The 15,832-nt window shown below is 25.5% G+C and overlaps 1 protein-coding gene across 1 annotated transcript in view; it reads right to left on the bottom strand.

Annotated features, from left to right (window-relative positions):
• Positions 1-15,832, bottom strand: part of LOC112593202 (neurotrimin-like) — a 177,344-nt gene that overhangs the window by 76,485 nt on the left and 85,027 nt on the right. The window contains exon 3 of the mRNA XM_025337546.1: positions 4,218-4,425. Coding sequence (XP_025193331.1) covers positions 4,218-4,425 — 208 coding nt within the window. The remainder of the gene's footprint in view (positions 1-4,217; positions 4,426-15,832) is intronic.

The raw sequence follows: 15,832 nt of genomic DNA on the forward strand, positions 1-15,832 counted from the left end.
ACACACACACACACACACACACACACACACACACACACACACACACATACACATATATACATAGTGTGGAATCGGACCACCGCGCAGGAAGGGTGCATGCGGTTTATACGTGGGAAGAGGAAGTGAGGGACACAGATTGGCTTTTAAGTCCTTTGCAAACGGATGGCGCGAGCGGTCCACTGCCGCTGTTATATAGCACTCGTCGCGTCTCATACGTGCTGCCAGCGCCAACATTGCTACTTGTACTATTTCGTATGCGCTCCAATGTGGAGCGATTTTCGAAACTTCAAAAATGATATTATTAGACGAGTTGTATACTGTAATATATTTTTGTACACTAATGTTAACTGATATTCAGAAGGTTGTGTTTGGGAGGCAACAAGTAGACTACTCCTATAGCGACGACGAAACGAATCCATACAAAAAATATTATTACATTATTAACATGCTCGTCGTATTATATATTATAATATTATAACATCCCTATAATGACCGCGACGACGTCGGTAAAAAGCAGACCAAAATCAATTTTAATTACTTAGTATATGCACACCAGACGATGACATTAAAACAATATAATATATGTATAATATATATATATAAACATTATTAGAGTAGCTTCGATCGCTGTGTAATAATTTACGTCAGCGGCTCGTGACAATGGCCTTACAAAAAATGAAATATTTAAAACGATGAGAGAGACCATATCATCATGTATTACATACATCGTTTTTAGTTCAATAATACCAAATGATAATGAAGGATGAGAGAACACGTAAACGATTTTTTGGAATAGGTATGACGATTTAAATTTAAGTTACGAAAAAACATAATTACACGGATCATAATCTTCATTCTTATTTAAATATACTATTTGAGTATATGAAAAAATATTTATAAATTTGATTTGTTAAAAATTGGTTAGATGTTCTATATAAATATGATTAATGTTAAATTTTAAATTTAGCTAATGCAAAGTCAAAATTTTAATTTTATTGGTATACAGCATTATTTGTTTTAATGTATTTTAAATACATACTTGGATAATTAAATACTCAACAAGCATAATATTCAAATCATATAAATGTTGTGTTTGTACACAAAAATAGATAGCTACTCGTAAACCGATATCATAACATTGTAGATATCGAAAAATATTCAAGGCACTACACTACAAAAATATATAAGAAAATAAAATATGTTTTCAAACAAACAAACAAAATGTAGGCAAGTGGGTATTATTCTGCTGTATATTAAGTATCAATAGTGGATAAGTGTTATTATTGTGATAAATTCGAATTCAATTATTTATCAATGTAAACGTAAAACGATTTTGATGAAAGACGGTCGGTCAGATTTTATAATTTTTAGCGAAAATATTAAATTTATTATACTATAAATAGGTATACATATTTATACCACATTATATCAACTCATATTACTTTTAATTCAATTAAATCTTCCTGTGAATATCGTTAAACATTATTAATAGATTTATAGTATAGGTAATATATTAAAAAATAAATGAAAAATAATATTGCTTATAGTAAAATTTATGATGATATGTATAATATACATAAAAAATTTAAATTCCCACAAATAATTTTTTTAAATTATAGCAAACAAATAATTGATATGGCTATTTATCATGTAAATAAGTAATTTAGTAAAAATTAGAATTTAAAATATCTAAAAAAATAATGTTATTTATATATTTTTTAGAATTTATAGTTATATTATGAACTACTATGAGAAATCAGGTATCCACTCTTATTTTTTTGGAATTCTATAAAATAATAAAAAATTGATTGTGAAGAGATAATTATTTTACTATTTTACTAGTGAACCCAATTTCGTAAAACTTAGAATTTCAAATATTTATTAATAATTAATTTGTTTTTTTAGGTAATTTTTTTTTTTCATTTAAGTAGATTGAAAAATGTATGGAAAATTTTATATTAAATTCTAAAATTTCACGTATAAAAACAAAACTTTTTACGAATTTTTAACTACAAATAATTTGTTTATTTTTGAGATTTTGACAAACTTTTTCAAATTATTATGACTAGAGCTAGAGACTTCGTACTCTAAAAACCTTTAAAATGGATGTATTTATGTCTTAAAGAATCACGAAATATGCAATTAAAATTTGCATTGAAAACAATATATATTCGTAATAAATAATAATAATTGTAGATATGATACATAAATAGATAAGTTTGATTATATTGATTTATTTGATTAGTTATTTTCTTTTTTTATATTTGTTTTCATCTTACAACGACTTTTAGTCTAAAACAAAAAAATTTAAATTAAACTAATCAAACTTAATCTATTTAAAATTAAGTTTTTTTTTTTTTTTTACAAAATTAATCATTCATATAAATATAATTGTCAAATATACACTTATAAATGAAAAATGGTTAAGTATGTAAAATATGCAACTATACATTTTAAATATAAACTCGTATTACTATGAAACTAATTTTTATATTATTTAGCTATGCTTTTAAATGATTTTTTAAGAACATACAAACTCCTAATTAAATCTAATTAATAAGTATGAATATAGATTTTCGATATTTTTTCATTGAGAAATTAACAACTTATGAAGATCTTTATATCAAATATTCAAGCATTTCTTCTCAGGAAAATGGTTTTTAATTGATATTTCTAGAGAAAAATCTTTAAAAATTTAAAATTATTCATGTCTATCAATAGCTAAAAATTAATTAAATTTTTTTGTTATTAATAGAAAAAAATAATATAAATTTTTGGGGGAAAATTTAGGTACCCGCGTTTATTTGTCTTTGAATTACACAAAAAAAAATCAATTTCGACAATATTATCAAAAGTTAAATTCAAGTCAAATTCCTACTATTCCTTTTTTTTTTTTTTTTTTGTTTTTCCAAGTTATAGAATTTACTTTTAGGAATGTTCTACTTTTGACCCTTCAATGTAATTTTCTGCAAAAAACAATCTTCATTCTGAAAATCGGAGAATTTTTACTGTTTCAAAAAGTGAGTGATGACAGATAGAAAAATATAAAACATATTATTATCATTGTTAAATTAATACATTCATTACTTCGCTCAGAATTAAAAAAAAAATCGAAACAATAGTTTATTTAAATTCTAATAAATAGTTTTTGTATTATTTAATAACACATTATACGTAATTTTTAGATCATATTTCTAAATTTTAAGTCATATTTGGGGTTTTTAAATTTTTTGGAATTCTAATAAATAAATATTTATTTTATTTAAAACTGTTGTTTAGCTTTTATTAATTTAATGAACTTAGTTGAAATGTGTGTGTACTCTGTATAAATATACATGACGATTATTTACTTTTAAATGTGTTGTATATTTACATTAACTTTTGGAGCAAAGGGTATAATATAATAAAACCCCTAACTGTGGAACGGAGAAGTATTGGATGGAATAAAAGCGAAACGAAATCATTTCAGACGAGAAAGTATATTTTTTAGCTATGGAAATTGCGCTGTAAATAAAAACCGTTGACTATAAATACGTACTTACGCATATAAAATTGAGCAGGACTCAGTGATGCTCTATATAGGTTTACATAACACGGGCATTGGGTATTTTTCCGACAGCAGTTGTATTATATGATACCCAATGCTTGCGGTTTCGCCGCGGGAACCGTAAAAAATGCAAACACTGCGAATAGCAGTCATACTACATTATACTGCCTATGTAGTAATAATAATTTTGCAATACACTAATTTTCTGTAATAAACATTAAAAATATTTAAAACGGCCGATACTCAAAATCTTAATCACGCTATTTATGATGGTAATATACTACTGATGAAACTACAGTACAATTTTTTCCCGACATTAGTGTTATATTTTTGTTTAATAAATTTATTATGAACTCAAATATTCAATAATATTTTTGTCATAAATAATATTATTTAATAACCAGCCATATTAATATTGTATTATATCTAGTATTATCTTAATTTACTTTTAAAATAATAATACTATTATGTTACACGTCAAGATGTACTCGTTAACCAATTATTATTATGTATATGAAAACAATTTAAATAAAATTAATGGTCACTCACTATGATATGACGAACGGTAAGAAAAACAATATCAGTGAAATGTACAGGGAAAATTTCTTAAATCATATATAAATATATTATATTATACTATTACAATAATATATAACACAGTGCAACTCACCGACGATATCTAAGAAGCCCAGTTGACTTTTCATCGGATCCGTATTTATCTGACACATATACCATCCTTTATCGGACTCTCTCACTTCCTTAATGTGTATGTGCCACGTTCTGTGGTCCGAGTGCGACACACCGATCCGGTGGTTTTTCGTGATCACGTGATTATGGATAGTCAATATGGTCTGCGTATCCACCCGTAGCCAAGCTACCTATAAAACATTGATTAAAAAAAAAAAAAATTCCGTTAAATTACATGAAAAAAAAAAAACAAACAAAATACGTCAAATGAACGGTTCGGGGAACAAAACAAAAAATAAATCTATTTCACACGGTGATGGTGGCGGAGGTGGCACACGCGTGCTGTCGACATCCGACGTATACATGCATAATCTAATATCTACGTATAGAATAGGTGGGTAGGGGTAGTCATCGGAGATATATTATCGTATCCGTTCGGTGACTCAGTGAATAATGCTTATGATGTACTCGTCTCCGACGAGGTTAACCGTCAACCGAACATTATGCCCACAATAGGCTGTCTCTGATTAATAGCTGCGTATACCTGTGCTTAAGGGCACAACACTTGTTGTAGATCCGTCAAAGAAAGTCTATGGTGGTAAAACGACGGCGGTGGTGACGATGGAGGGTATATGTATACGCGCACACGACCGTTGCTGCGCCGTCGGGGTGGCATTAGTGTGATTTATGTGTGCGCGACATTGCCGCCGCGGTAGAGACGACTTTGATTCGTGACAAATCGCAAAAGACCCTCGAGGCTTATTATTATATTATACATATATTTGCATGTGTGTGCGTGTGTGCTTATAAATAATATAGAAGAGCCCAACGACTATGACGGTGACTATCGAGTGGGTTGACGTGTATTATATACCGCGGTTTTGATCGTTCGTCTTTGCAGAACGGAGGGGCCAGTGCTTGCTAGAAAATAATATCTCCGAGAAAAAGTCGTTTACGAGATCGTATGTGATCAGGACCGGTTTTTTTCCGACAAAATCGATGCAAATAGCAAACGAATACGTAATAATAATAATACAAAGTATACATATGTGATAATATTTTATGCACTACGAGTACATAGGTACGAAATTTTCAAAGTATTTAAACTGAAAGAAAAAAGTACATCCGTTAAATTTTTATTGAAAATCGTGCTTAAAATAATAAAATAGTTCTTTTAAATTCTTAGCGGAGTGGTCAATGTATTGCAGATTAAACAATGTGTGTTTTTCATTTTTTTTTTTTTCTAAAAGAAAATGATAATTATTGACTTTATTGAAAGTTTTTTTTAGAAAATTATATCTTGTTACTCCTTTTGGGAGATAAAAGTTGAAAATTTCCATTGCATAAAATAATCAGGAAAAACAAAAACAAAATATATTTTTTTGGTTAAAATCGTAATACTGAATTAATATAATTATTTGATTATCTTGGTTGCCAAAATAATTAGACCACTTTCGTTCAAAATTGTTTTTATCACCGTATACAATGATTTATCATTGAATTAAAATTTAACACATCTATTACAGTGCCTAATCAATGACCTGACGCACTCGACTTCTAGTTTCTGTAGTACAGTGAAGCGGTTACCTAATTTCCCCCTTTTTAATTCTTGAATAGGTAGGTATATGAAACATTAATGATATTTGGTGAATTGAGAATAACTAAACGGTGTATTTTATTTTATTTAAGTTCAGGCGTTATAAATTACCCATAAAGAATACCATTTTATTTATACTAAAAAATTATTTAGAATTATGCTAATTTAAATGGAATTTTTATCACTTGATAAAAAATATTAAATGAGAATTAGCTGTCCGATTTTTTTTAAAATAAAAAGTTTTTTTATTCTGCTTTGATACCTAATCACGAAGTATAATTTATGACTGATTTTCAATCGCATTTTCACTACGTGAAACTTTAAGAATCTAACTTAACTAATATATTATTCAAAATATTTAAGAACCATCGTATCACTGTTTTGTAAATATTTTATTTTTTTTTTGTCTTTTTTAAGTTTACAAAATGAATAAAAATATTTTAATAAAAAGTTTTAGTATTTAATATAAGTATTTTTTTTTTTTTAAATATAAGATGGCGTTAAACTTTTACATAAATAATTTTTAGTAAATAAAGTGTTTCGTTTTCTATTTAATTTTTCAAAAATTATTTCATGGTAAAAATACAATTGTATGTATCATATAAAAAATACTGATACAGTGAAATTTGAGTCGATGTTTTGTGACTGTTCTTTTAAAAGCTATTATACGATATCTACATGAAAATAAGAAATAAAAATATACAAAGTTTTAAACTTATTATTGCTAAAAACATGTTCTTTTTAGTTGATTCAAACATACAACTTTAATAATATATTATAAATAAAATAATTAACCATTAGTTTTTATTTAAGTACGCGTATTCAAGTTATTACAAAAACAAAACTTTACATTTTTTTTTACCTTTTAATTTTTTAATTATACAAAAAAAACCCTCAAATTATATAAAGAACTAAAAATAATTGAGTTCAATAGTTGTATAATGATAATTGACGTCTCGATAATAATTATTTTAAAAATGTTATGAAAATAATAAATGCAACTTGTTACGCTTTTCGGTTTTTTAGACAATAATTGTAATATTTTGATTAAATCAAAAACGAACTATATGATATTTCAGTTACAGTTTTTACTATATTATAAAACACAATATAATTTCAAAAAAGGATCTCCTCTTAAATATTTTAAAATTAATTACAGATTATACTATGTATAATAATTTAACATAATATTTTATTGTACAAATGATTTCATTAGATATATGGTTGAAAGTATACTAAAATTAAAAATAATAGATCCTAAAAAAACAATAATTTTAACATAATATTCCGTTATTATTATGCTTACATTTTTTAATTTTAATTTTTATCCTTTTAATACTAGCTGGCCGATACTTGTATAAAATAATATTCAATCTTTGTGGAAACTAAAAATAACATACAGGTAACACTATGCTTGTATTATTAGGCTATAACACAGAAGCTATACGATTATAGACATCTATTTCCTAGAAAGGCGAAATTGTTTAAATGAAAAATAAAAACTTTCTATCAAAACAAACACTCCTATTTGGTACTAAACTGAAAAAATGTGGTTAATGTTAGTGCGATGGGTCACGTAACTATTACTTCTGCTCTCCCGAACCACCTACTACTCGGACCTATCAACGAATGCATTAAAATTTAATTAAAACCAACTGTATATTAACACATTATTAAAAAATAATAATGCATTCTATATATTTTTACTATTGTGCCTGTATGGCTATATATGAATTAAAAGTAACTTCAAGAGTATATTAATATTGTTCCAATGAAAAATTATTTTCGCTATACTATTTTTAATTTTAATATCATATAGTTGGAAAGTACGAACATCCTATAGACTACTTATTCTATATAAATAGAAAAATACATGTCGTGAAAATGAACGTAATCATATTACCAATATATTAATTTGATAGGTTTGTGTTAGCATTTTTCATTTTTATAAAATTATAACTGAACAAAACAAATTATAATAATAATTACATGAAAAATTAAATATTGAAATATATTTATATGTCGCATCCATATCGCGTAATTGTACATTTTGCGAAATGGACAAAGTTTACATCCATTTCTCGAAATGGAAACGCTTTTAACCTTGCTATCTGGATAATATTTCACGAAATAGATACCTAAACTACACATGACGGAACTAGTTCCGTCATCTGGACTAACACTTAGCGTAACAATATTCATAATTATATGTAGGTGTCTATATAAAGACTTTATTGTGAGCTGTGTTCTGTGTGAAATGAATTACTCTGTATAAAGTATTTAAATCAAAGTAAATATTACTATTATATTACGGTATTTTAGATTCTTTAGATTAAAGTAATACCTACTGTAGTGATCTCATAAAGACTAGCTGGTTAATATAAAATAATTATCGACGTACTTATCTTAACTTTTACTTGTACTTATCGGATAATAAAATTGGTCAACTTGCGCTGGTCTCTATATTACAGAAACTATTTTATTACTCTTCTGACAATTGTTTGGTGTACAATTACCTATTGTTCTATTTGTTTGTATTTAAACTAAAACATGGAAGCATTTAACGAAAAAACAGAATTTTATTCGAAAACTTAATTTATACTATTTAAGTAAACCTGCTAAGAAACCCCACATCCTTGATGAAATTAATACATTTTTTCAAGATATATTACGGGTTACAGCAGACAAGTAAGTACTTACTGTTTTATTATTACAAAAAAAAGTGCATAGGTACTTGTCGGTAGATATTATAATTTGTACATAACGATTGACAAAATATATGATATATCATCAAACAAAACATAACGCAAAACGTTATAATATATGGTTTATCATTCAAAATTAATTAATTTCCAATAATTTAATAGTTATAAATTATAAAATATATTAAAAATTTTAATTCTAAATGGCGATAAATATACGCAAAAGTCGAATAACGTTTAAATTTTGAATAACGATAAACTCAACATTTATATAACATTTTGATTGTAGATAAGTAATAACGTACAATAAAATATTCTTTCCAAATACAAGTCCTGCAGTATAATTTATACTTGATTGTTATTATAATGTATTTATTTTAGGTTAGCAAGCCGGAACTACCTACATTTTAAGTTGAAGATTGTAACAGTCTCCATTGACTGTGTTGTCATTCCAGTTCCAAAGATGGATAGAGGTCCGTCGGTTTCAGCGAGCATAATTGGAGTAGTAGCGGACCAAAAAAATGAAATGAACCAATTAGGAACCTAACACAGAACTATTTAAGGCTGGTATGGTGCAGAAAGCTTACAACCGGCTTCTTCAAACTTTATAAAATTAGAACAAGTGAAATATTAAATCGAGAAAACATTAAGACATACTGTGTCTTCATTAACGGAAGGACACAAATTTTTTAGTAGTCATTGTAAAAGCAAATGCCAAACAAAAAAATGTGCTTGTTTTAAGGCCAATTTAAAATGCAATTTTAGATGTCATAACAGTTCTATTTTATGTTTAAATAAATAATTCACAATTTATGATACTTTATGTTCAAAATAATGATAAATATTGGTATACGTTTATAATAAAGTATTGATATATCTACATATAGTTATGAATATTGTTACGCTAAGTGTTTGTCCAGATGACGGAACTAGTTCCGTTATGTGTAGTTTAGGTATCAATTTCGTGAAATGTAATACAGATACCTAGCGAGGTGGAAAAAAAGTGTTTCCATTTCACGAAATGGATGTAAAATTTGTCCATTTCGCGAAATGTACAATTATGCGATATGGATGCGACATATACGTTAGGCACATAAATTAAATAAATATAATATGATTTACAATTTAGTATATTTATAATTTCATTGATGGTATAGCACTTGATTTTCAACATTTCGGTAAAATATTATTTAATTATTTTTTTGTATTTAACGGTTATCATAGTATTATTTAGTTAATATCATATATTTTACTATTTTAGCAAATAAATTTCTTCGAAAAATTTAGAACGATTTTTAATAGTATTTCCTCGTAATAAACGCACTATGCGGAATATTTTACAGAATTTCAATTAAATATTCTAATATTATTTTTATTCATATGAAATAATTCATGGCTTAAGAGAAATAATATATACATTGAACGAATAATCAGTTTCGAAAAAATATACAATATTTAAATCTAATTAAACACATTAACTATTGACCGTATGGAATATAAAATCGTAAACGTTATAAATAAATAAAAAAAACAAAAAATGTAAAAACACAAATAAGTCTTCTTTTTTAATCATAAACTGCAACTTATTATTATTGTATTGTCACAGCCTATAAAATACTAAATTGTAGACTTAAAGTACAGTTTGGTAGCATATTAATTTTTTTTTTTAAATAAAAGATGATTGATATTTTAAATTTTTTTAAGTTCAACATTTCTTCTTTTTTTTTTTGTTTTTTAACTTCTTCGTTTTTAATTTTCATTAATTAATTTGATCAGTATAATATTTGTAAACGATTATTAAATTAAACAACTATTGTAGATATAGCTAAATTTAATTGGTTCTTATATGAGCAAACACAATTTACAAAAATTTTTTTGACAATCATGATATATTAATTGAAAAGTAACTAAATATATCATTAAAACGATAATTAAATTGTATGAATTATTTTAACAAACTTTTTTAGTGATAAAATAAAATATGATTTACATTTATTTATAATTTATAAAGATAAATATATTATTATTATTATTATATTTATCTTTAAGAATTAGTACTATGCATTTAGGAAATATGAAATTGTTTCTTTTTTTTTGCTTTTTTATATTATGATTATTGTCCTAAAATTCTAATTGAAATATTTTTCAATTTTAAATTATAATATGCTTATTATAGAATTATTGTATTCATAAATACATTATGTAATAATTATTTAAAAAAAAAAAATTAAATAAATAAACGAATTTACGACAATTATACATTTTTACTATTGAAGTATTGGAAATCATTGAATAAAATTAACAATAATAAAATCATACTGCTTCTTATAGAATAGTATAAAGTTTTTCAATTAATAAAAAAAAAAAAATTATTTTTTATTTATTGTTAACTAAAATAATGAAAATAAACTTGGCCAAAGATTATTATCAATTGTAAGTATTTTTCAACATTTTAACATAATAATATATTACTACAAAGTATAAATATTACAATTGTTCAAATACATTAAGCAATATGGTCTAAAACATTACAAAATATTACATGGAGATAGTTTTACACTGTTCCTATGATAAAATAAATATGTTAATCCCTGATATAGTGATAAGTGATATATATATATATATATATGTTTAAATATGCAAAATATAAAACATAATAATAATCCAATACTCTTTACATATGATATATTTATGTAAAACTAAACAATTTTAATTTTTAGAAATAGACAATCACGTACATTTTTATTGTTACTTTAAGACACAGAGAAACCCTCTCAAAACTATTTTTCAAGCCAGTTGTATCAGCACTTTTGCGCTATTAATAATGGATTTAATCTAATTCGTAATTTTAGTTTTGAAAGCATAGCATTTTATTGCATGGATAATCATTTATTACTGAGATGAAAAAAATATTATTTCCAAGCACTATACTATTTGAAAAATATATACGAATAGTTGTATGTACACAGTGCATAATCTTTTTCAAGATTTTTAAGAATAAATACTTCTTTGAACTTTAAAATTTAAGCAATATTTTTAGTTAAAACACTAATTATTAATATTACCTTTCATGAATGAAATGCAACTATCTTGTATAGTATACTTAAAAAAAAAAAAAAGATACGGCCGATTAAAAAGTAGTTTATTATTTTTTTCTTTTCATGATGACACAATTTTAAATTAATCATCGAGAAATTAATTAAATGCAAGTATCTACATTCTACCATACAGCTACAAAAGCTTATACCTAAGTATTATAAAAACAATCTTTTTTAGTTAATTAGCTTTTTAAATAATATTTTAAACTTATTAATATTGTTGTAATTTTTTATGAAATAAAAGAAACTTAGATTATATGTTGATCTGTTTATTTATTCCTTTCATTGTAGTTTTCTAGGGGTCCCAGAAGTACTACTGTGAAATCAGCTTGGGTATTAAATAACTGTTTACGCGCATTTACCGGCACGACAAACGGTGCCTCTAAATCTGCCTTCTGTGTCATGGGACACAGGTGATACAATAATGTATTGCAGCAGCGAATTTGCGTTGTAATGAAATGTTCAGTGTGCTGATAATAACAATAATAATAAAATCAAACAACTTTTTTTTTGTTTTTTCTTGGATTTTTAAGGTAATGGAATTGGCTGCTGGTCGATTACAGGTCCCATTTGCATGTGTGTCAGATGAAAGCAAATATAGCTAGGTACTGAGTAAAAACCAAATAACAATACTTATTGAAAATTATGTCACCGACAATTATTACTATATGGATTTTATATAAAAAAGTAAAAACTAAGCAATGTATAGTTGTCATTTATCACAAATCTATGATATCTACCTAAATACTCGTAATATTACTGAATATTTTAAATTTAGTATAAATTAATAACATTTTGTATTTATAGGATAAAAAGTCTAAGTAATTATATTCATGATAAATAAAATAATATATTTTTGATGTAATATTAGCATATACGTTATATACTTAAATTCATAAAAATAAGTATAAACATAAATATTATATTATAATAATTAAAAAAAATTTAAACTATAAGCATGCTAAAAATAAAATCTTCAAATGTACAAAACACTTTTCGTATCATATTTTTATGTAAAAAAAAAAAAACAATTTAAATGTTTAAATTTTCATTTTTTTTGAATTTTAGTCTAGTTGTAAGACTAAAATTTAGTAAAAAAATTTTTAATGATACATTTATATACTTAATTTAACTTAAAAATTCTCCAACACATAGTATGATCAAATATTGTCAAGATAATCAATAAATATGTGTTCATAAATATATTATTCTATAAGAGAAGATTAAGGCACCTATGAATTTTTATCAGGTATATTAATTGTTTATGTATGTGTGCTTGTGTGCGTGTAATACATTAAAAAAAACTGTTGTTTTTATTTTAAATAAAAGAAATGAATTCTTCATTATTATTATACGTGGCTTATATATGCATGAATAATTTAATTATTAATGTAAGTTTTGACTATTTTAACAGGTTTACTTCATTAAAGTGCACATCAATAATCATATTATTGTGTTTAAAAAAAATATGATTTGTCTCATAAATCAGTGTAAAATTAGTTTTTTTAATCTATTTAACTAATAATAAATAAAGGACTGAAAAGTACATATAACTTCAAACACAATTTTAAAATGAAATTTAAGTCAGACTTTTTTATCCTCTTTTATGAGATTTTTATAAATATATATGTTCATTATTTTTTGTTATTTCGAACATCTAATTAAAAGTAATTAAATTAAATAACAATGTATTCTAACACTGGCTGAATTCACCGAAAATATTGTGTAACGTGAATGTTATATAATATTTAATTGTGTATTAAAATATGCATTTATTGTTTTACGTTTATTTGTTGACATTACTTCAAGACTTGGAAATAAGAATAATAAGCTATTTATAACTACAGTATTATTTTTTTTTTTTTATTCAATATTATTTACAATATTATATTAAATTTAAACTATGAACAAATTTCATAGCAAAGAGAAATAAAAATTAAACACATGTCGAAAAGCTTGAGGAGGAAGCCGTTCAGTAACGATATCTCAGAATTTTACATTAAATTGTCGATATTTTTTTTTAAATATACAATTTTAACTAAAGAAGATCTTTTTGCCAGTTATGTTTTGTATGTCATTGAGCATTACCGAAAAGGAAGAAAAGGAAAACATATTTTTTATGATGGGGTTGGGATTGTACAATAATTTAACGTGTAATCGCTACAATAAATATTGACAAATTCCGAGATTGTGGCTATTTAGAGGTTTTTATGAAGAGATTCATTGGTAACAAACCAGGGAACGGTGAGCTCAAGTAAGGCATTATATGATATCCAAATATTTTGTTAAGGGGTTGATTGGGATAAGCTTTTTGTTAATGCGGAGTTGAGGGCGTTCATTTCGGCTCAAAGTAAAATTTACTTAAACGGATTTTTCTTCGTTTATTTTTCACTTTTTTGCTCACTGCGCAATTTATTTCATTTAAATGAGGTTGAAGAAGGTGAAGGTTTACTGCTATGACTGGATCTTTGTCACATGCTAGAACTGTAGTATCATCAGAAAATATGGCAAGTATTTTTTTTGAGGATGTAGGTATATTAGAGGTGAATACATTATAGAACATATAGGTAATAGATCACTTGGAGATCCTTTAGGGCCTCTCGCTTTTATATTTTTTTTACCTGAGTACAAATTAAAATGAAGGACAACAAGTGTATGATATCCTAGATATGACTTTAAAATGAAATAGTAAGGTGCAGGGAGAACCAACTCGATTTTAAAAAGTAATCCTTCGTGCCACACCCGATCAAAGGCTTGGGAAATGTTTAAGAAAACTCCTGGGTAGAATTTCTTTTGTTCAAGGGATATAGATATGTTATTAGTAATTCAGTGAATCTGATGAATTTTACTGTGCTGAGATCGAAAAGTGAACTGACTTTTTAGAAATATATTTTTTTCGTGTATTATAGAAAAAAGCCTTTTAAGGAGTAATTTGTCAAAAGTAGGTAGTAGACTTATTGGTCGATAAGATGATACAATTTGTTTTGGTTTGTTTGACTTAGATACCATAGTTATTTCGTAGTTTTTCACACTGTCGGAAATTAGGATAATCTAAGTAAGGAGTTATAAAGTATTTCAAGTTATTATCTACCTATTTATACATATTTTTGTTTGACAATTTAAATATATCGATAATACTTAAATTTATACACATATTTAATATAATATTATTTTTTAATTGAGTATCAGTGACTTCATGGAGTACTTTTCAATATCAAATATTTAAAACGTACACTAAATTTCACGAACAGATTGAAAATTATAGGTATTTTTACATTGTATGCGTATACTTTAATATAATATATTATTATTATAATAGATTATGATCAATAGCATATTAGTAAATTACAATAAAGCTTCATAAAATTTAATTTAATGTTCAACCGATAGGTATACTAAATAAAAAATTTTAAGGTTTCTTATCATTCCAAAAAGCGGTAGGAGAGGATACGCCTATATAATATCATTTTATATAGTAAGTTACTATTAGGTACATAATTCAGTTATTTATTGAATTTTGAAAAATAATGAAACACTTAGAATAACAAATATCTTCACATTATGTTATTATCTGAGTTCTAAATACAATAATACTTCGAAAAAATATAAAAACCAATCATAACGAAATATTAAGCAAATACATAATAATAATAATAATAATAATAATAATAAGAAGAAGAACTTCAACCACTAACCAATAAAGGTCGCCATGAAGTTTTTGTGTTCGACCTTTGATATAGAATTCCCTCGACCAAAAACGACCTTTTAATAAGAGGGAAAAATAAACAATACACAGTGACAGGTTTTATTATATCCATTTTTTTTCTTCTATATTACTTTTTGTTAAGCAGAATATGATGGGAACGTAAAAATATATAGTCCTAGTGGGAGGAGTTAGAGTATTAAAACGCCATTGACCTTTAGATTCCTTCCCTCCCCTTACTCCGTAGTGCAACATTAATTAAAATTTAGTACCAAACTAATTACATTTTAGAGGTTGTACCACCACCAGTTCTCGTTGCTTATCGACACCTAGCCGACCCAGCAAAAAAAAAAAAAAAAAAAAAAAAATGTCTCATTTGTTTAATGGACACACAAAATGAATAGGTACTCTGTTATTATGGACACGACCATTTAAACTCACAAGTATCCACTGTTGACTATGCATACGAGACGCGTGTTATTTTTAATTGCGACTCGT

This window comes from Melanaphis sacchari, unplaced genomic scaffold (assembly GCF_002803265.2).
Source record: "Melanaphis sacchari strain LSU unplaced genomic scaffold, SCAv2.0 Contig1_pilon_pilon, whole genome shotgun sequence".
Taxonomy (NCBI): Eukaryota; Metazoa; Arthropoda; class Insecta; order Hemiptera; family Aphididae; genus Melanaphis; species Melanaphis sacchari.